The sequence below is a fragment of the Panthera uncia genome, assembly GCF_023721935.1.
Source record: "Panthera uncia isolate 11264 chromosome B2 unlocalized genomic scaffold, Puncia_PCG_1.0 HiC_scaffold_24, whole genome shotgun sequence".
In the NCBI taxonomy this organism is placed as follows: Eukaryota; Metazoa; Chordata; class Mammalia; order Carnivora; family Felidae; genus Panthera; species Panthera uncia.
In genome coordinates, this window is record NW_026057580.1 from 83,275,400 (window position 1) to 83,299,578 (window position 24,179).

Genomic DNA, 24,179 nt, shown 5'->3' on the forward strand with positions numbered 1-24,179 from the left:
AAGAAGAGAAAGCCAGAGAAGTGTTAAATGGAGAGTTCTCTCTACAGCTGAGATGGTACCACAAATGGCTACTCAGACAAGAAATGAACTTGAGAGAGAGTAAATTGTGTGGTCAGCAGTGGTTGCTTGAGGAGAGCAATGAGAAGGCTTTAAGTTGTTTTTAAAGCAGGGGCCTGATAAGATCAGAACTATTGTTCTTAAAAGATCACTCCAGGGGCGCCTGGGTGGCTCAGTGGGTTAAGCATCCAACTTTGGTTCAGGTCATGATCTCACAGTTCATGAGTTCAAGCCCCGCGTGGGGGCTCTGTGCTGACAGCTCAGAGCTGGGAGCCTGCTTCAGACTCTGTGTCTCCCTCTCTCTCTGCCCTTCCCCTGCTCGCACACTGTCTCTGTCTCCGTCTCTCTCTCAAATGTAAATAAAAATTTTTTTAAATATATATGTGTATATATGTGTGTGTGTGTGTGTGTGTGTGTGTGTATATATATATATATATATATATATATATATATATCTCACTCTAATTGCTAAATGGTAGCAGTAGTGGTGGTGGGAAATGGAAACATATGAGCTGTCTTGGTTAAGGATATAGAATCCATAGGGAAGAGTGTGTAGAGATGGGGTTCCTAGACTCCTGGCTTTAGCAACTGGATTGGTGCCATTTCAATAGAAAATACTAGAGAAGGAGCACATGTGGATTTGATATACAGCATGTTTTCATAGGTAGGAAGATTTCGGGAAGCAGTGTATGCAGCATAATCCCCTCATATTACTTAAGAAGAAAAAGAGAGTCCAGAGAAGTAAGTCAGCTGGCTGAAGTCACTTTGTAGTGGACCAGGGAGTAGAAACAACTCCTGTGGCTTGCTGTTCTGTAACACAAAATGACACACAGAGTTCCAAGGCTGGCCTTCCAAAGAAGTGTTCTGTGGATCTTCTGGCAATCTGATTCTTATTTGTATAATTAATGGTAATTTCAAAGAGAATTATCTGCTCGCTGGATCAACACTTATTTCACAATCTCTTTATTTCTGTACTCCATGAGATCCAAATCTAAAAAGTTACTATAACCTGTTGCCTTAGTCTAACATGACTCATGATGGGGCACAATTTAAAACAACAAACAAATTACACATACTATCATCAAATATAGCTGTCAATTTTCTCATCAAATGTATTCTTATTCTCTTCTTGGGAATGGTTAGATTCAAATCTGGCCCTGAGTTGGTAGAGTATCATTTATGCCCACTATTAACTATAACATATCAATATAATTTTGTACAGCTTATAAACATTGTCTTATTTGATTTTTTTCAATACCCTTATGAAATGGGCAGAGCAGGGTTTTACCATTCTCATTCTACAGATGAAACTCAAAAGATGTTAAGTGATTTGTATAGTATCACAAAGCTAGTAAATTTGAGCAGAACTCAATCTCAAATTTCTGATAGGGGCATATTTGTTTTGTTTTACAACAAGTCCACAGCCTTTCCTGGATGGCCACGATCCCCATTTATCTTCTGTGAAGTTCCTCCTATTAGTATGATGTCTTTGGATTTCACAATAATGGCATATAAATTGGGGGAAATCTTTTTCACAAATTAGATTATTCTTAATGGCTGACAAGGTGAATTGGTGGATCATTAAGGTTCTTTCCCTTTAAGTACTCATGTGTGAGCCCATCCAGGGGGAAAGAGATGCTGTGGGGAAAGACTGCTAAATAAGCTATTTTAAAGACTGACCAACAATGCTTTCAAATCTACAAATAAAACTCTAAGCCCATGGCTCACCTAATAGCCTTTATAAACTAAAAGAAACTAAAAATAGAGACTCTTTGTAATATACAGTTGTCCCCCCTTATCTGCAGGGGACACATCAAGACTCCCCGGTGGATGCTTGAAACCAGGAATAGTACTAAACCCTATATATACTGGTTTTTTCCTACACATACAGACTTATGATAAAGTTTAATTTCTGAATTAGGCACAGCAAGAAATTAACAATAACAACTAATAATAGAACAATATTAGAACAATTAGAACATCATACTGTAATAAAAGTTATGTAAATGTGCTCTCTCTCTCTCTCTCTCTCCCTCTCTCTCAAAATGTCTTATTGTACTCTACTCCCCTTCTTCTTGTGATGCTGTGAGATGACCAAATGCCTACGTGATGAGATGAAGTGAGGCGAATGACATAAGCATCAGGCTACTACTGACCTTCTGACTCTGTGTCAGAAGAAGGATCATCTGCTCCCAAAACATGGTTTCCACAGACAACTGAAACAGTGGACAGCAAAACCGTGGATAAGGGGGGGCTACTGTAATACTCTGTGAAATGGTTTTTTAAAAAAGACCTTTTCCATTTTGTTATTCACTGTCTATAATTAGTATTTTTGTTAGATATAGAGTAGTGAATTTGGATTCTGAAATTAGCTCCCTCTAAAAGTTGATTAGCGTGCCTTCTCATGATAGTGTACAATCCAACATGCCTGGTGGAGATAGGATGCAAAGTGAGCCAGGTTGTATCTCTCTTTTGTAAAAAAAGATTTTGGCTCTGTAGTCTCAATGTAGAGTGATTATTTCTAATGGACCACAGGAAAATGTGTCTTATCCAGTGAGGAAGGTGGAAAATCAGAGGAATTTTGGTGTCTTTGCTCCTACTCTGGGCAGTGTTCATGACTAACTTTCTAGGTCCTGTCTCCACAGTGACTACTCACCAGCACTGAATATCAGGGAATGATCTCAAACTCTGGAAAATGTGATCGGATATTGATGCCATAAGAAACTAAGGTTAACTCCAGCATTTTAGCTGTCTGGCTTTGGAAAACTCTTGGCTTTCATACCTAAATTCATGCATGCTCAGGTGTGATGGTTGAAATGCTGTATTAGAAGAATCTCCTCAACTTTGTTTTCTGAACTCCTAGAACACATGAATTTTTTTTCTGCTTTTTTAATATTTTCATTTATTTTTGAGACAGAGAGAGACAGAGCATGAGCAGGGGAGGGGCAGAGAGAGAAGGAGACATAGAATCCGAAGCAGGCTACAGGCTCTGAGCTGTCAGCACAGAGCCTGACGCGGGACTCGAACTCACGGACTGTGAGATCATGACCTGAGCCGAAATCGGACGATCAACCGACTGAGCCACCCAGGCGCCCCAACACATGAATTTTTCTTCAGATTCCATAACTTTTCAAATCCATGACGGTTCTTTGTTTATCTTCACGTAAACTCCTTAGCCTCTTATTCATCTCCTCATGTTTGGTCTTAATTTTTTCTCCCTTTAGTTCTCTCCATAAATTTTACATTTTAGTGAAATCAAAAAACCTCTGAAGAGTGCCACTAAGGCTAGGGGATCCTTCCTTGTGAAGTCACCAAAATTTCCTAAGTCTCAGTTCTTGATTTGGGGGAGGGGATTATTTTTTATAAAATGAAGGGGTTTATTTGTTCTTTATGGTTTATTATGAGCCCATTTATATGCCTAGTCCTGGGCTATGAGTTTGGGATACAAAGCAACAATAAGACAAGTCCAATCCCCTAGGACCTCAATATAATCATTTGTACTTTTCTCCTTCAGTCACCTGTCCTTCTAGTTTGATATTTCTTTTTCCTTTTATCGCCATTAATTACATCATTTTGTTCCTGATCTCCCCAGTTAGAAACCCCCAAATCAATATTATTCTTTCGCGTACCCATTTATAGATTTTTTTTCATTTACCCATGTAAAATTGATTGTTAAATCCTGTCAACCTTGCCCATTCTTCTTTGGAAATAATTTTAAAATCCTGCCCTCTTTTTTCCATTTTCCCATTAATGCTATTCTAATTTAGCTAATAGCAGTGCCAGGTAAGAATATAATATCTTAATAACTCAACTTTTAGTGTCTCCTCCTCAGAAATTATTCTCTTTGTCATCAGAGTATTTGCTTAAAACAAAATTAAATCATGTCACTGATTTGTCTATAAACGGTTCCAAGTTATATATAAGATTAAATTGAAACCCCTAGCCAGTTTCCTCATGTTTCTCAAAATCCAGCCTGGATGTCAGGTTTCCCAAGTAGGTGGTTCCAGATGGTTAGTTGTCTCCTTTCTGCTAACGACTTGTACATAATATTTACCACCCTGGCTGTACTTTGTTTATGGTCTCTCACTGTACTTCAGACTCCTAGGTCTTATCCACCTTTCCATCCAAAACACCAAGCTTTGTTTGACAAACAATCTTAGGAAAAAGGAGAAAATGTGTTGGGTGTGTTCTATGGTACCAGAATTTCCTGAAAGACAGGCAGGTTAATGGGGAGAGGCTTTAAGATGTTCAATATGTAGAGATGCTGTCAAATAAGTATATTGGCTGCCCCCAAATATCATAAGATTTGTTTTACTAGACGTAATTAAATGGACGGTTCTGGGGAAGCTGTTTGAACTAAATCCCTCTAAACTTTCAAAGGTTTCTGATTCTGTCAGCTAGAAGCTAATTAATTATGTGGACCACAGTGTTCTCATCTGAAAGTTAAGAGGGAAGGAAGAACTGTAAAATCCTCTTAAATTCCCCAGTTATATTCACCATTCTCCCAAATCTTCTTTATGTGTTCATACATAACACTCTTGCTCATAACATTCTCTTCCCCCCTTCCCATTTGTCTAAGTTCTTCTTTTCCTTCAAGTCTCATAACTATTCCGAACTGCAGGCTGGCACCTTCAGATACCTCAACCATCAGTAATTGCTCTTGCCTTGTAATTTCTGTTGCACTAAGTTTCTGGTATGTATATGTATGGGCCTTAAAATATGAAAAGACTGTTATACTAACTATATCTTAGGCTTCTTGAGTTAGAGACCATGTTTTGTCTTCAGTCCTAGAAGAGAAATCATTGAATAAGTACTTATTTGTGACAACAGCAGTGATGTGATACTAGAAGTGGGGTATCTGTATCACCGGTGTTGCATTCACCTGAGGTGCTGCATATAGATGCGACTACCCGGGCTCACCTTTTCATTCCTGAATCAGAATCTTTTGGAATGAAGTCTATGCATTCACATTATTAAAAAGTACCTCAGCTCAATTTTACACACGGTACAGTCTTAGAACTTAACTGGCATAGACCTTCAGGATCTCTACACCATTCTGATATCATTTCTGTGGTATACCTTACCTCTTTCCGCCTGTTTAAGCAGGCCCTTGTTTTCAGTGGGTTGCTAGAGTCCCAGAGAACTTGTTGCCCAGAATGTTGTGTGAGACTACCATATCTGATACTCATTAAAATCTGTGTCTGTGGTCCTTAAAAAGTAGCCCCTTCCTGTGACTGTTAACGAGTTCCAGGCTCCCTGAGTTTCCCCAAATCACCTGTGTTAGAAAGAAGCATCAGCATTCTGCCCTCTCTCCAGTTTTCTTACTTGAAGGGTTTTGAGAGAGTCAGTATTGAGTAAAGCTTCACAGCTGTCTTGAGTAAGAGTGGAACTAGTACAAGGTTATAGTTAGTACTTCTTGGGTAAAACGAAATGCTTTCTACATACTGACTTGTAATGAGTGCCCATAAGAGTGCTAGGTGCTTACATGGGATCTCAATTCAAATAGAAATTCCCCTGTTACAGATGAGAAATCCTAGGTTCAAAAAGCTTACTCAACTTTTGTCTAAATAACCAGACTGTGAACTCCTTGACACAGGTTATTGGTTTTATTCAACTTTGGATGCTCACTAACTAGAAGCATGTAGATGTTGGACAGTTTAATTGTCAAAATGAGTAGCTGGATGAAGAGATCAATTTTGGTTATTCAGCTAGTAAATGTCAGAACTGTGTATGAATCCAAAGCCAGTTCTTTACCTCCCAGTCCCTGTGCTGCTCTGGAAAGTGTGCAGGCCCATATCTGAATGAGGTAGTGATGCAGTGAACCATGCACAAAATGTATCATATGCACAAAGGTGGATATCTAGCACCTTCTGTTCTGCCAGCAATTTTGTGAATCTACGAGAAAAAACCGCTTATTTTTTCTGCTCAGGATTTTAGATGTGACCCATAAAGCTGGATTTGTTTAATGATATGCCCTCTATTTGCACATCTTCTTGTGCCTGTTAAAATACCACAAGTCTTTCGCCTGCTGTTTGCTTACACTAAGACTTCAGCCATCAGATATGCTGCTCTAGCATGCTATGTGGCAAGAAGATCCAAGTTTATTCAGAATATAACAAAGTAGAGTTTGTTTTTAGCACAAACTGAAGTTTGTTTCTTTCAAGAATGCAAACTTAGTAGTTATGGAATCACACCCATGCCGATTCATTACCATTAAACTATCACATTTTCTGTTTATGTTGATTTCTAATTAATTCTCTACGTTAAAAAAAAAAAAAAGGAATGGAACTCTCAGCCAGACCAGAGTACATAATGATTCCCACTGTTGGATGAACACTGTTGGATCTGTCTCATGAAAAAATGCTGTTATTACCACCCACTAACTCATCAACAGGTCCTGGCTCTCTACAGAATCTGGGTCTCCCTTACCCCTATCCACTCCCTCTTGTCCTCTATTCACCTCCACTTGGGAACATGGCCACTTGGAAAAGGGGAAGCTTTCCCTTCCTTAGCAACAGCTGGAGATGCTGATTCAGTACCTTACATTTTACACCCGTAGCAGGGTGCATTAACCTTAAGATAGATTTTCTACTTGTGGTCAAGAAAAAAACACTATTTTTGGTTCTACAAATACTTTCTGTTGCAGTGTCAACAGCAGAATCAACTATAGTTATCTGGTAGGTCACAGGAAAACTAATATGGCTTTCACTACTTTTGAAGAATGAACTTGGGAATTAACCCACAGATTATTAATTTATTTAACAGAAAAAAGAATAGAATATAGAGATTCTAAAAGAAATATTATATTAGAAGTGAAAATTATAATGCTGTTGCTCTAAATTACCTAAACTTTGTCAATATGCATCACTAATGGCAAGAATTCAGAAAAATGCAGAAAAGAGTATATGCAAGATTACAAAATATTTTATTTTTTATTCTGTTTATTTGTTCTTATGATCTATTATGAATTCCATAATTTCCTGTGTATTTTTACCACCACCTCTATAATAAAAAAGAATGACTCCACTCCAATAAAAAAGAATGAAAATGTAAAACCCCAAAGCAAACTCAAATTATTGCTAGAGAAAGATAGGAGAAACAAAGGAGAAATGAAATGTTTCCAAGAGCAAAGAACATGTAAATTGATGTACATTCTCTTCAAAGATAAGAATCAGAGTGTAAATCTCTATCTTGTAGCTAGTTAGAACATTCTCCTCTAATATAAAAATTGGTAAGACAACATGTTTCCAAGGAACACAAGTTGCTGGTTCCATTTTATGATCCATAAAATTAACAAAAATTAAAGTAAATAACTATGTCAGGCAAAATGTGTTCTTTCCTTTCCTTCTGATATTCACTTAGCAACGCAGAGTCTAAATACACTTGGTATATAATCCCAGGTATTTACATTGGCCCACACGGTTCTTTAGGATCTGGCTCTACCCTCCTTCTTTAACCTCATCGCATACCACTGCTGCAACCTCATTGGTTCCCCTTGTGCTGTTCCTTATGCCTGGTTCTTTCTCATGGACTTAACATCTTTGCACGTGCTGGTGATCCACCTGGGATATCTTCCCTCCCTCAGGTTTTCATAGTTTACTTCTTCTCGTTCTCTAGGTCCCAGCTCAACAGTGACATTTTAAAACGTGCCTTTCCTGACGGCTATATGTAAAGTAGTTCCCCAGAGTTATTCCCTGTTTTGTTCACCTGTTTATTTCACTCACACCATCCATCACAATCTTTAAGCATCTAATTGTGTACTTGCTTACTAACTGATTAACATCATAAAATCAGGAACTAGATGTCTTCACTCCTACATTTCCTATATCACGTGTACTGTTAGGCACATAGTAAGTTGTAAGAAATCTGTGTTGAAAACCTTAATCACGGTCTTCACAATGTACAGATAATGCAGCCCCTTTCATCTGCCTTTAGTTTCTAGTCCTAATTCTGTAGACTGTGGATGGACAAAGCCCAGCCATTGGCCACCAAGTTGGCATCTAGCTACCAAATATTCATCATAGCTTAGATTTCAGGAATTCTATATCTGCCATCATTTGCTAGCCATTTTCTTAATATTTTGAGCTGGCTTCATTTTAGTGGAAAGTCTAGCTAATTGCTGTTTAATGTTAGGTCTGTGTTATTACTGTGGTTTTATTTTAAAGTATTTATAGAATATAAATATTAGACTCCCTTCAGGAAATTATTATTCAGTAAGAGAAAGAGAAAGATTTTCCAAGTTCTCAAAGAAATAGTTTCCATTAAAAACAGTATTTTTTCCCCACATAATAATGGTGGAGCCCTAACTGGGCTTTATTCAGCAGCTGGTGAATACATTCCTCTCTGAGACTTTAGGAATTTTGTGAACCCATTGGTGTGGGTACAAACTTTCAGAGTGTTCAAGGTTGATTCACTGGGACAAAAGATGTGACAGACTCTATTATCCTAACTACTTCAGGTCAATTAATGTCTGTGCTATTGACTTTAATTAAAAACTATATAGAGTGTGTGCACATCGTGCGTCTAATTACATATACAATATATACACATATGTACACACCATCTGATGGTACACAGTATTTCAGAAATATCAAAATCTATTGTGTTTGTGTATATAAACATATGGCTTTCTCAACAAATTACTAGTCAGAAATAATATTGGAGGACTATGACAGACCTATATTGATCCAGTTATCATCACTTGAGAATGTAAAGGAGTATTGTGTACCAGTAAGTAATTATATCCATTCAAACAGCTTTTCATATTGTGCTGTCTATACCTAACAAATGATTATGGAGATTTAGCCGTTGTCTGTTCTGCCTTGGCTTCTTTAACTTATGAATAAATAAGAAACATTGACTCTCAATATTTTCTGGGGTTGATTCAATAGAATTTAAAGGAGACTGCCAAGTAATTCAAATTTTTAACACTAGATTTTTCTTAAAGTGAATAATTCCAAACATTCAGAGGACTCATGAAACATCTCTTTCAATGACCATAATGCTATATTAAACTTAAAAATGATTCCATAATAATCAAGACAGATATAATATGATAGATGTGATAGATATCTAGAAATGATATGATAGAAATGTGCTATCCTTACATAAGCAAAAAATAAGTCTACATTTTCTTTAGGTGAATAGATAACTGAAATAAATACACCTAGAAAAACTTTTATTATTTTATTTTGAATGATTTATTTCATAATTAAGCATCCTCAAAGTGTATATGATTTGAAATTTTATTCCTTTACCAGATGTTTATAGGCACATCCCACTTAAAATCAGTTATCATAAATACTTTCTATTAAGTGTTTACCTCTTTGACATCTTTATTATTTTTAAAAACACAAATAAATAGCTTATCTTTTATATTTACTGCCTTCGTCTCTTCAGTAATAAAAAACTCTTCACTGATAACCCATTTAATAAGCAGCTGCCCTGTGTAGAAGCTAGGAATTACCAATAAAATTATGAAGACATTATCAAGACTGACCAGATACCTACCTTCAAGAAGCTTCAAGTCAATGTGAACATCCTTGCAAAAGAAGAGGACATGGAAGAAAGGACAAAAGTGAAAATAGCTTTGCTTATAGAATTCCACTGGCCTCTTCTCCTTACCCTGTCTCCGAAGGCCACCATATAGAGAAAAGCAGGCAGTGAATGTTGTGAGAACAAGAATGCTTTAGGAAGAATTTGGTTTTTTTTTTTAATTATTATTATTAAAAAATTAACTTTTATCACATTTGTTAATTTATTATTTTTTATTCTCTGAATTATAAAATCTCAATACATTACTTTCATGTACTTAGCACTTTAAACTTCAATCAAACCTTTTATAAACTTAAATTCTGTACTTCTGGAAATTCTCTAGCCACAAATAAATGACCATCAGAGGTAACTGGCAGCAGGCAACATTGAATTTCTTCCACACAGAAATTTATAATAGATGTGACTACATTTGCAGTTGGGGTTTAAAAGGGGATTAAAGTAAAGCAAATCCTTGAAGTTTGTACTTAAATTGTTACAGAAACATAACTTAAATTTCAATGCTGCAACTGGTTTAGTATATCGTAAAAAATGAAAATAACTAGCCAAAGATTGTGTATTTACCAAATGCTCTACCATTTAAAACTCTATGTTCTGGATTTTTTATCAAAAAAGTTGATTTAACTCTCAGGACAATAGCCTTTATGAGCCATTACATCAGTTATGCATCGTAAGATTACCAAATAGAGAAATAGTAGGAAAGCTTAACAGCTAGGAAAATTGAAGTCACTTATTCAAGGGATATTAACAGGTCAGACACTGAACACTGAAAATTGGTTTAAATTACACACTAATATATACTATTTTCATCCTTAACCTTTGTATACAAGTTAAGAAAAGATGCTTCCCTCTTTCCCAATTTTAGGGAAAGATACATCAATTTTACCATGTATTTGACACATTTGTAAAAAAAAAAAAAAAAAGTCCCAATTTAACTTCCTCATGATTTCTGACTGTTTTTCCACTCAGATTTACCCTTGTTACATAGCTAGAGTATACTTATATATGTAAACAGATTGTTACCAGACATCAAAGATCTAGGTTCTAACCTTTGATATCAACTGCTATTTGTCTTGTAGTTTCAGAATTTCTTTGAGTCCTAGTTTGGGGTTTCAAGATAAATAATTGTGATGGCTTCTATCCTTACTAATAAGGAGTTAATTTAGCTTTCTATGAGATGCATGCTTTGAAAGCAAAAATGGTGTAGAAATGAACTGAAAATATGTCTTTTTTTGTTACCAAATATCCCTTATTTTGGACTATGTTTCCTTCTTCTGGCATTCTTCAACTCCTCCCTCTTTCAGATGTCTTCTCTAATTAGGTAGTTACAGCCAGAGACTCACCCTTACATCTCTAGCAACCAGTACAATATTAAGTTCCATCTCTTAAGGATCACTTTCTGGATATTTCATAAAATCTTCAAAATCAATGATCCTAAGCCATGTTTACATTTTTATACTTTTTGTTATTCTGTGTACTTGCCCCCACACTCCAACTGCAGGCTTTTACTCCCCCAGAAGTCCCTCTTCTCTTCTATTCACTCACGGGCTGGAACTCAAAACACACCTTCTCAAATCCTCTTTCCTGTTCGGTCCACATTCTGTTAGTCACCGTATTTGACTGACTCCACCTCCTAAATATCCTTGGAATAGTCATACCTTCCTCACCACATTACCCTGCCTTTGCTATATTTTAAGCTATCACCAGTCTTTTACCTTGATCACTATATTAGTCTTCTAGTTTCTGTGTTTTCCATGCTGCCAGGGAGATCACCTTTCCAATACAAAAGTGATCACGTCACCCACCAGGTTGAAATCCCTTATATCTACAGAATAATGTCCTTGGCACAAACCACAAAGGGTTCCATAATCTAGATCTACCCAGTGCTTGCAATCTTTTTGATACTCCTCATATCTCCATTAACCACTCTTTATGCATCAGATGCATTGAACTCATGCCAGTCTCCTTCCTGATGTGGATAATTGGGGTGTTCCCTCCTCTGGCCTCATGATGGTCACTTACATACTTATAACTTCAACTTATTTTCTAAGATTAAGTTTAAACCTTAGATATTTTATGAAACCTCCTCACCATTAATACCTCCATTGTTTGTATAAACTAATAGTACTAAAACATTTTTTAAAAAGAGGTGATTCGGAAATACAAAATGAAGTTTTTATCAGAATGGAAGAGGAAGAAGGATGAAAAGCAGAATTCTATTTTCTGTCTTAGAATCATAAGATTTTAAGGCTGAAAGAATTGTTACAGTCAATCCAGACCAAAGTTTTCTGTGGTTTTCATGTAAAAAGTAAAACCTCCCCTTAAGATGAAGTTTGGGGAATTTGTATCTAGTTGTGTAATACAGGCTGTAAAAATTGAGTGACCCTTACATAGTATTCAAGAAAACAATCACTACTCTACTCAACTGTAAAACAAAAATCTAGAATCCTAGAATCTGAGCTTCAGAGTCTTACTTATTCTCACTTCCCACAGCATAACACTGAACACTTTCTGAAGAAATAAAGTTGGCTTCTTTACTTTTCAAAAATCTATTTTGCCAAAAAATTTTGTCTAAAAAGGCACAATATGAAAAAGAAGCAAGAAGAAGGAATGTAGTGCTACGCTATGAGTTGATTGTGCTAGATTTCATCAGTAAAAGTTTTAAAGAAAGAATGGAGCGAGGTACTTTGTCACATCTCAAAATTTTGATGGGAACTGTTACCAGGTCATTGGGCCTGTATGGAGCTCTTTCCTGGAGAAGTTTCCAAACATCCAAAACCCATTTTTAAAAAAAATTGGTGTTTATTTATTTTTGAGAGAGAGAGTGTGAGCATGAGTGGGGGAGGGTCAGAGAGAGAGAGAGAGAGAGAGACAGAGGATCTGAAGTGAGCTCCAAGATGACAGAGAGCCAGAATTGGGCTCGAACTCACAAACCACAAGATCATGACCTGAGCTGAAGTCGGACACCTAACCGACTGAGCCACCCAGCATCCCCAAAACCCATTTTTAAGTGAAATTTATTTTAAGGTACATCAGTTTTTGAGGCTTCACATATGTAAATCATGTTTATTCTCATAACTGATTTAAAGTTGTATCATAATTGACAAAAGTTTCAAGGTGCTTGAAATTATAATTTTGTTTCCTTTGGGCAGCTGCATTTCAGAGATAGAGATAGATTGTTGTGGGCCAGTTAAACCTAATTTCATTCAAACTCAGAGTCACTTAGTGCCCTGGGCTTGAAGTGACTTTCCTTCAAACTGAGGTCCACTTCTCCACAGACAGTTCTTATGAGAAGATTTCACAGGTTTTTAACTACACATCTTGCTTCTTAAAATGGACCAAACTAGAGTCTGAGCACAGGAAGCCCTCTTCATCCCTTTCCTTTTTAGGGTCTTTCCCTACAGAAAACACATTTTCTGTAAGTCTCCAATGATGAGTTACCGCAATGAAAAAGTACCCTGTTACTTGGAGAACAGTTTTCACTTACAAGTTCCCCAAGTCCTGTAATGCCTAAACCTCCTGTGCCACTTTATATATTCTTCCCACCCCACAGAGGAGCATGTACAGGAAAAGCAGACTTCCCTTCCCCCCCCACATTTCCTCATTTTATTTACAAAACGTCTTGGAATGAGAATGAGCTGCTTGTGGTTCCTGTGGCTGATTCAGGGATGCTTTCCTCTAGGCAGAGGACACTGGTCAACCAAATGACCTCTCTGTAGCTAATTCTTGCACCCCTGTAGTAAGGCTGATTGGGCTTGTAGGTACCCTTTCTAACTAAGCCTGGTGGGATTTGTTTTTGCAGTAAAGGACTTAGCAAGAACCAAACATCACTCTGAAGACAGACCTGATAATGGCAAGGCCCATCACACCCCAACACGCACACACACCACTACCAACAAGAGAAATCAGAAATACACTGGGGTGCCTTTGCACTCCTGTGCATCAACCTTTGTTTCTTATAAAGGTCAGAATTTTTGCCTTCTGGATTCCTAGAGGAACAATAAAGCTACTGATAGTGTATTTGAACACAGAATTCATTAGGAGAAGAAATCATCCCAAACACCAGCTCCATGAGAGATGTACTTTAGTCAGCAATTTTACACCAGCTCACACACAGATGTTGATGACCAGTTGATAGTAATAAGAAGATTTAAAGTTGTGAAGATCTCAAGTAAACATGACTCTTCCACATGTTTGTTTATGTTTGTTCAGATTTGCTAATGAATAGCCAGCTCACCACACATGTTGATGATTCTTGGAAACCTTAGAATTCTTAGGGGTATGTGTAGCAATACTCTTTAGTGTCATGCCCTCACCAAATACATACTTGAGTAGAAGAAGTAGAATTATTATATATTATATATATAACATTATAAATATTATATTATAAACTATAAATATTATTATAAATAGCCACATGGTCTTGTAGAAATACTGGTAAGATAAGTATCACATTGTCATCATGGTATCAGTTTGAACTGATAAACATTAAACTTATGTGAGAGGAAATATTTTAAGAAAGCATGGGGGTGGGGGAGTCCCAAGAAGCTACATAGTTTCAGAATCAATTTGCAATGGATCAAAGAGTAATATTGTGTTCTCTAATAGACCATACATGAAAAAAGATATCCTAGAACAAAGTGTCCTTACTCAAGTTAAGCCTTTTCTATGTTGTCATCTTTGCTTGAAGAAATTAGATACGTGCTCATTGCATAAATGATGAGCAAAGCTAATATACATTGATTTTAGGGAATAAGCTCAAAATTACCCAATCTCCAATCTGCCAGGGTGCTAGTTCAATGAGAATATTTCACTACATATAAATACATATATGATCCATAAATAGTTTGAGGCAGTATATTCTTAGTTTCCAAATGCCAAAACTTGATCACTTAAAGTTTTTAATAACTTTTAAATTGAAAACAATGTATGTATATATTTAAGGGAAATACTAGATCACAGAAAAGAGAGGGGAAAAAATCCCAACTTATTCACCCATTACCACCAATTGAAAGCTAGTGAAACAAATATATCTCTGCCTCGAGAATGTCATTGAACTTCTTTATTTATGATTTAACATTTGTTTTTGTCTTTGTACATTTGTCCCTTCAGTGCATCCTAACGTCAGTCAAGGCTGCCAAGGAGGCTGTGCGACGTGTTCAGATTACAATGGATGCTTGTCATGTAAGCCCAGACTATTTTTTGTTCTGGAAAGAATTGGCATGAAGCAGATTGGAGTGTGTCTCTCTTCATGTCCAAGTGGATATTATGGAACTCGATATCCAGATATAAATAAATGTACAAGTAAGTGCTACACAGAATTATGTTTTTATCTCACCCTTAGGGACTTTCCAGATTTGAAATGGCCTCTAGCATATTTGTGATATTTGGTGTTAAGTTAATAATAATATTTACCTGATAATAAGGCTAAAGCATACGTGGACTTAGCCCTCAGAGCAGGAAGATTTTCACCTATTGTAAAAAGCACTCAAGTTTTGTAGGGTTTTTTTTCCCATCATAAAAGCAAACACTGAGAACATGGTTATTACTCACATAACCTACAGAAAACTACCATAAGCATTAATGCCATCTGAGTTCCCATTACTGTCACAACATCCCATTACTATCACAACATTTAATGATTTAAAGAATAAATTCAGCTATTTTTGCTTCAAGAAAAATTCCAGTATAACATAAATGTTGGAAATAAATGTTGAAAACGCTCTCATATCACCTCTCATCTGGACCCCAAAAGTCTACTCTTCACAGCGTAGACTGAGTAACCTTTCAAAATGTAGCTTTAGGAAATACCATTCCTCTGTCAGGCACCACATATAGCTGCCTACCTCTCAAACTCATTTCCTATGACTGCACCTCATCCACTGTGCACTGGCCTCACTGGCCTTCTTGCAAGATCTTCCCACCTCAAAGCCTTTGCAGTTACTGTACTACATTCACTATTCTGGCAGCGTGGAAAGCTCTTAGCCCACATCTTTGCTTGGCTGGTTCTTTTCTTTCATTCAATATTCTCACATATCACCTTCGCAGAGAGGTATTTCATGACCAGCTAACTCACAATAATCAAACTTTTCCTCTTTTCATTTTCCATATCTTTCCCCTACCTTTTGTTGTTGTCATTCTTTTTTCCAGACCACCTCTTACTCTGGAACCAGACTGCCTGGTTTCAAAAATCACTCTGATCTGGGCTGGTTTCAAAACTTTATGAGTCTCAATTTCTATAATTCCCTGTAAAATGGGAATTATAATCAGGGCTACCTCACTGGGTTATTGTAAAGTTGAAGTGACTTAATATTGTAAAATACTTGCAGCAATATCTGACTTACTAATCACCATATAAGGGTCAGCTATTGTCATTGTTTATTGTGTCTTCCCTCCTAAAATGTAAGCTTTGTGAACTCCTTATCTCTCTTTGGTGCACTGATGTCAATCACTATCTAGAATAGTGCTCGGCACATAGTAGTCAATCATATACTTCTTGAATGAATGAATGAATGAATGGACCTCTAAAATAGCACTAAAGCAATATCTAGTATATTTCATTAAAGTTCTGACGAAACACTTTTTACTGTTATTTTATATAAATGGATACTCAGTCTTATAAACATTCTTGGCAGTAGACATATTGCCAAAAATTTTTTCGTAGGACTCTCAGTACAGTAATTTTGAAATCAATGATTGATGTTCATCAACTAAATGACTGTGGAGGAATCCATACTTTAATTTAGAAAAATAATTTTGAATCCTAATTGTTTTGACACAAAAGTCACATGTGCCTGTGTTGTAAGCATAGAGACCTGGACCAGCAATAAGTAAGTGAAGATAATGAAAGCATATTTCTTTTCTTTTTTTCTCTTTCAGAATGCAAAGCTGACTGTGATACTTGTTTCAACAAAAATTTCTGCACAAAGTGTAAAAATGGATTTTACTTACACCTTGGAAAGTGCCTTGACAATTGCCCAGAAGGGTTGGAAGCCAACAACCATACCATGGAGTGCGTCAGTATTGGTGAGGAGGATTTCTAAGATTTACAGGGGAAGATAAACACCTCCGATGATAATGTCAGTCTCCATGGAAGTGCTGCTCAGAGTTCTGTTTCACAAGAACCTGAAGGGGTATCTCCAAGAGGCTTTCTTCATCCTTCCTTACAAAGATACCATCTTAACAGTGCTCCCACAGCCTTAGCCAGCATGTATCACAGTACAGTTTACCACCCCGCGGGTGCTCCATTATTTCTTAGGGAGTGTTAATAACTGTTTTGGATAGTCTGATCATTAAAAATTTATTTCATATTATTATTTAATGAACTTTATTTAGAGTAATTTACCATATACACACTTTGTGCAAGTATATATCATATATGTTATACACACACATACATATATATAAAGATAAAGATAAAGAAATATATGAATATATGAATATGTATATTTGGTCTTAAACTAAATTTTCACTTTAGGACATGAGTTTCACATAACACTTAGGTCTAATGTCAACCAGTGAGCAAAGTTGTTTGTTTGTTTTTTTTTAATGTTTATTCATTTTTTGAGAGAGAGAGAGAGAGAGCAGAGGAGGGGCAGAGAGAGAGGGAGACACAGAATCTAAAGCAGGCTCCAGGCTCTGAGCTGTCAGCACACAGCCCGAAGCTGGGCTCGAACCCATGGACCATGAGCTCATGACCTGAGCTGAAGTCAGACGCTGAACTGACTGAGCCACCCAGGCATCCCAGCAAAGTTGTTTTTTAAAGGCAGGAAACATTCTCTGGATATAGCCCTTTGGTACTCAGTAGATGAGCCAAACACCTACAGAAATAGAACTGATATAGTTAAAAATCTCATTTTTTTCTCTCACCCTGCTTTACTGAAATGTCCTGCTTGCACAGGTATTCAGAAACAAGGAGAGGATTTTGGACTTACTCAAACTGACAGAAGGACATAGTCATAGGGTCTGATTAAATGCAGGCTGAAGTTCTTGAAGGGGAGGTCCCTCAGACCAGTTGTTTGTCTAAATAACAGATCACTGTCAGGCTTTATTTCTCCCTTTTAAATGTTGTGCAGCTACTACAACGACGAGTTGGATGAACAGTTGGGGAGCAGATGCTCAACCAAATGGGAAAACAGCATACTAAATCTCAAAATCCCCTGGGCAAGAGCTACAAGAACCTTTGATGCTGCACTGATATTGGCATATGCACACAAATGTCCTTCTGATTCAGTACAAGATAGTCTCCAGGATTCCCCTGGGGTCCCCACAGATAGATCCCCCGTTAGAATCGAAAGTGCTGGAGCAATAACTCGAAAGTGGTGACTTAACTATTTCAAGTCCAGAAATAATTGAAACAGAAAACACTCATTTTTCAACAAAGTTTCTAAGAGAATGAAACAAATAGATGATATTTTAATGATAATTTCAAAAGCATCTGGAAAACAACATTTCATGGCTCATTTTGGTTGAGTCTTCTTTTTTTTCCTTCTAGTCAATAAAGACATAGAAAAACTAGTTAGAAATAGGGTAAAACGTACATGAGAAAGCACTTCAAGTTCATCTCTGTTAAGTTCTGAGGGCTGATGAGTAAAGGTAATAAGTTCCAAACTGTGGAAAAAATAGGAAACAATTCTGCGGAGTATTCAAGGACAGAAATTCAGGATGAGTTGCAGAAAGTTTGTGCCATTTCTCTACCCAGAAAAAGGGGTGCATGTTGTTTAAAGGGCGCATGTTTAGATTTTCTTAGTTGTTTAAAGTGTAGTATTCAGTCCTTGAAAGGCTATTTATCTTCAATGTTTTAATGCTTTTCTATCATAGAGAGCATTTGGCACTTGGCACTGTTAGATTAGCTAGTAAAGCTTACTGGTAATTCATACTACTATTTAGACAAAAAATATTCTTAAAACAATGAAATTTAAGAAATTTATATATTTTAGAATAGGGATTAGAAATCTAAAAGCCATTTAGCGAATCTGGCTCATTGAACAGTTAGGTATAAATCACCTAGGACACAGCACAAATCCGCAACTTTTGTTGAGAGCCAGCTCTTGTTGCTTGCTGTAAGGGATGTCTCCCAGCATGTGCTCTCTAGCCAACAAGTAGTAGGTGGGCTGTGACTGAGGCTTGCCCCACGATTTCATGAAAAATGATGACCTGTTTGATTATCACAAAAGAACATTAAAGCCTATTCCTTTAGCAAATATGAAACTAGGACCCGGAGAGCTGAAATAATGACTCCAAGGACACAGTGTGAGTTATTGTCAGTGCTATTATTAGTACCTTGACTCTAGCTCTCTGTTGTTCACCAAAGATTTTGAAGAATGTGTCCCTCCCTCTCTTTCCTGAAATCTACATTATGTGACTTGTTTCTTATCCAGATTATTACCAAGAGGAAAGGTCATAACAGAGAAAATACCACTCTGATATAGAGCTAGGGTGAAAGACTTCTGCCTCAAAATATCCACTCCTCATGGTTTTCTGTCATATTAGGCATAAATGTCCACTGAACCCAATTTTATAGGAGAATATATTTCTTCTGCTTTATGCTGTAGATATTTCCTTCCTTTCTGCACTGTCATTGTGCCATCCTCATCGCTCCTCTGGGAGAGTTGGCCTCATTCAAGTAGTCACAGAGGGAGATATCCAGCTTTAAACTGTGAGTAGCAAGGAACATGCCCTTGCTATGTTCTCAGTGTAGCCATGCAGTTAGTCAACAAGAATGAGAGCAAATGAATAATGCTGTCTTAAGGCCCTTACTGGTAGAACATCCAGTTCAGCTTTTCTTCCAATTCAAGAATTCCTTTTATAGCTTTGTAGACTGATGATCTATCACAGCATGACCATTTCTGGGGACAGGAAGCCAATTACTTTTTTGAGACCCTTGTTTCATTAGTGAATAGTTAAAGATTTCCAGGGGCACCCAGGTGGCTCAGTTGGTTAAGCACCCTACTCATAATTTCACCTCCAGTCATGATCTCACAGTTCGTGGGTTTGAGCCCCTCATTGGGCTCTGTGCTGACAGTGTGGAACCTGCTTGGGATTTGCTTTCTCCCCCCACTCTCTGCCCCTCTGCCCCTTCCCACTTGCCCTGTTTCTCTCTCTCTCTCTCTCTCTCTCTCTCTCTCAAAATAAATAAATAAACTTTAAAAAACTGTGTTAAGATTTCCAGTGTTAAATTGTCCTTAATACAGAAAACAGAATAGAAAAAGGGTGTAATTTTGTTTTTTTCTTAATTACCTCTTAACCAAATAATGCCCCAATTCTATGTTGTTCAGACCTGAATATAACTTAAATCATCCTTTTTGTTGTCTTTACATGTTTTTCAAAGTTTCCAATTTTCCAGAAATATTTTTTACACAGTAACATTATAGATTCATTTTATAGTATTTCTCTAGGAAAGTTCTCCTCTTCTCAAGGATTTTTAACTATCCCTTCTTATTAGAGCTTTTTACTATCTGAACTCATCAATTTTAAATATTTCCTCTTTTTCTTCCTCAATGGAATTCTCTAATATTGTCATTAGAATTTAATTTTTAGAACCATTTATATCATATGACTAAGGACTCATAATTGTAATTTTAAAAATCTTATTTTCTGAAGTCTAAATATCCATTTTCCTAGACTACTTTTACAATTGTGAAGAAGCCCCAAAGTTCTTAGTCATTTTCACATCATGTTTTTTTTGTTTTTTCTTTTTGTTTTTGTTTTTGTTTTTTTTTTTTTTGCCCTCTTCAATGAATACTGGACAAAGTGACAGCTCACAAACTTTGATTTTCATTTTTCCATTTCCTTTCTCAGAGGTGTTTTTATTTGTTTTGTGTTAAAGATCCACTGTTTTTGTGTCATTAATATCAGGATGGGAGATACGTCCTAACTGGCAAAAGATTATGATATCAGTAAGTGACTTCATTGTTCTGGTCTTTAATTCAAATCATGTTATAACTGAACATGAAACTAGTATAGGAGTGGTTCAGTGAAGTTCATTTTTTTACGTTCATAGAAACTTAAATTAACTTATCTAGTCATTTTCCTTTAACTCTGTGTTACATTCAGATACCTGATGGTAACTACAAAACATGGAAAAAATGTATGGCAAATGGATTTAAATTTCTAAAACATTTAGGTTATATTTTTTGAGGCTGCATAAAAGATAGCATTCCACTCTAAAATAAGGATTTTTTTTTCATCAGAAGGAAGCAAGAAAGGTTAATGGAAAGTTGTGGAAAGAGAATCTTGTATCATCGAAAGAATTATTGCTGCAAGCTATTTCAGTTATTGTAAATTAGGAAGTTGTATGAACATAAATAAAATGATAGCATCTTGCAGATATTTATTTTCATTAGAAGTTCAGAAATCTGCTATAAGACCTTAGAAAGCCATGATTGAAAAGAAGGTATTAATATACAGAAAAGGGGAAAAATCTACAAAAGAAGCTTTATAGAAATTACATCTGTTCAGCTTAGGAATCACTCCTTCAAGTTAATTCCAGAAGCAGCTTATCAACTGAAGTTGATCCAGAATCCACTTACATACATGCTGCTATGCCTGAAGAACACCCATTAATGAATGATAATATTTACGGGCACCTGGTGGGGGCTCAGTCGGTTAAGTGTATGACTTTGGCTCAGGTCATGATTCAAGTTCATAAGTTTGAGCCCCACATCGGGCCTTGTGTTGACAGCTCAGAGCCTAGAGCCCTTTTTGGATTCTTTATCTCCCTCCCTCTCTCTCTCTCTCTCTGCCCCTCCCCTGCTCTCTCTATCTCTCCTTCAAAAATAAACATTTTTTAAAAATTTTTAAAAAATTAAATAATAATATTTAAGTACTCAACTGCAAATGAAGCAGAAAAGGAAGTGAATTGTAGACAACGACCCGGATGCATTTTTTGCTTAACCATTTTCTAGCACAGAAGTTCTCAAAGTGTGTTCTTGGTACCTGCAAATCAGCATCACATTTATTGTTAGAAATGCACATTCTCACGAGGGGTGGGGTCTAGTTCATTCAGCAAGCCCTCCAGGTGCTTCTGTTGCACACTAAAGAAGTACACTAAAGATAGCACATAATAATGACTAGTCTATCAAATTATGGTCAGGATCAATCAAAAATTAGAGCAGTGCTCTAGAAATTGTGAAGCATCGGTCAACTGTGAGCAATTAGATTAGTGCCTGGGTTAACAACTCTAGAGTGAAAAGTAAACCTAATGCAAAAATGAGTTTACCTGGCACTGTGAGCACTACAAATGTGAAAACATTTTATTCCTGTCTTTCTCTTTATTTTCATTTTCTTTAAGTTACCTTGCGCAAGTTTGCTCTACAGGATTTCTGCTCAGAATTTGAGCAAGTTTGTTTGTGCTGTTCTGTTTCAGTGCACTGTGAGGCCAGTGAATGGAGTCCTTGGAGTCCATGCATGAAGAAAGGAAAAACATGTGGCTTCAAAAGAGGGACTGAAACACGGGTCCGAGAAATAACACAGCATCCATCAGCAAAGGGTAACCTGTGTCCCCCCACCAGTGAGACAAGAAAGTGTACAGTGCAAAGAAAGAAGTGTCAGAAGGGAGAACGAGGTACTATCATACTAACAAAATGTACTTATTTGAAGCCTCATAATTTTATGCAAATTTCACTTTATTTCTACAGTGTTATTGGTCATGTCTAAAACTCCAAAATGTGTACCAACCAAAGCATATGCTCTCTGTAAATTACAGAATATAGATATGCAATTTTTTTAAAAAATGGGAGTCTGGTATCAAAATTATAGAAGTATGTTAATTAAATCTTGATGAAGGAGGCTGCATTAGATATTTAGGCCTTTTTGTTTTGGGTCATTGTCTTTCCTATCATCCGCCTTCCTTGTGCCTAGAACACGTTTGAGAAGCCTCATAAACACAAGTTCTAACACCATTTGGTACAAGACCATAGTGAAGAGACTCCAGCCATCAACTTACTCCTTTTTTCATTGCCTACCGTCAAAGTAGTACAATTCGGTTGTAAACTTTTCTAGCTAAATGTATTTTAAAGGTTACCTAGTATTTTTTAAACATTTATATTTTTTTAATGTTTATTTATTTATTTTGAGAGAGAGATTGAGAGCAAGCAGGGGAGGGGCAGAGAGAGAGGGAGAGACAGAATCCCAAGCAGGCTCCACACCATCAGCATGGAATCCGACATGGGGCTCAAACTCATGAACCATGAGATTATGACCTGAGCTGAAATCAAGAGTCGGACACTTAACCGACTGGGCCACCCAGGCACCCCTAAACATTTAAATGAATATATGTTTTTAATATTGACTTTACATTTGAACTAAATGACCAAGGCCACATTTTATAAATATAATATAAGCATTAATGAAGTTCGATCCCCAGATTTTTTTTCATGTTATACTGACTTTGTAAACTAAGTTACAGAACTTATTAGATCAATCGTAAATAACTCTGTGTCAGATATTCTGAAGTCTTATGACTGCCAAGGAGAAATATACCGTTTAATATAATGTTTTAGGGTAATTAACTTCCACTTAGAAGATCTGCAGTTTATCTTTAAAATAGAATTTTTTTGCCTTTCTCACTAATGTCCTCGACTCCACTGCTTACAAAGATATTATGTAGCTTTATATATTATTGGTAGTTCTGTTGAGCCAATAAATGATCCTCAGTGAATTGCAGCTTGAAAGGACTTTGGCTGCCTCTGTAGTTGGATTTCCTGTGCTTATTTCATTCATTCATTCATTCATTCCTTCCTTCATTCATTCATTCATTCAACATGGTTTCAATGAATTATTACTCTGTGGCCAGACACACCACTAAGTCCTGGGAATTCACAACTGAATGGGGTAGTATACCTATCCTGAAGGTATATGCAGGGTCCAATGGAGGGTTGAGATGTTTAAATAGATAATAGCAATATCATATACAAAAGGGAGATTATAGATATGTGAACAAAATTCAGTGGGAACAGAGAGGAAGTTGTTGTGCAAACTTGAACATTGCTCATTTAAGAAAGATCTTGGGTCACTGGTACTTTGCAAAATGTCTTTCACTATATCAAAAGAGTTGGCCATTATCACGATGTATCCAGCCTGATATTGCTATTAGTAATCAAGTAATTAATGTGATAACATTTTTGAAGACATGGATGATTTTAAAGGGAACTTCAAGCTTTTGTAAATGTGTAAGATATTTTGATTAAAATTAGGTTTAAGGAATGAAAGTTGGCTAGGTCTTTCTGGCATTTGTTACCAATTAATTTAAAACATCTTAAATTTTAAAAGTTGGATTTGGAAATCAAATATTTCATCACTCTACTTGTTGGTAAACTCCCATAGCTGTACACTTACTTATGTTTGTTAAATTTTCTTGGAATTTAATGACTTACAGGTGGTCCTTGCTCACATTATACTTTCACAAAGATTCTACATTACTAATCAGTATTCAGTATACTTGACTTTTAAAATAGAAGTAAAGAAAACCTTATCCAATAGAAAAATTAAATTATGATATAATTCTTTTATTTGAGAATGTGGTCTAATATATTTTCCTGGCACTTGATTTAAATATTAACATTGAAAAT

The 24,179-nt window shown here is 36.4% G+C and overlaps 1 protein-coding gene across 1 annotated transcript in view; it reads left to right on the forward strand.

Moving 5' to 3' along the window:
• The window catches only part of RSPO3 (R-spondin 3), an 85,384-nt gene that overhangs the window by 17,685 nt on the left and 43,520 nt on the right, over nucleotides 1–24,179 (forward strand). The window contains exons 2-4 of the mRNA XM_049654317.1: nucleotides 14,722–14,913; nucleotides 16,489–16,635; nucleotides 21,977–22,174. Coding sequence (XP_049510274.1) covers nucleotides 14,722–14,913; nucleotides 16,489–16,635; nucleotides 21,977–22,174 — 537 coding nt within the window. The remainder of the gene's footprint in view (nucleotides 1–14,721; nucleotides 14,914–16,488; nucleotides 16,636–21,976; nucleotides 22,175–24,179) is intronic.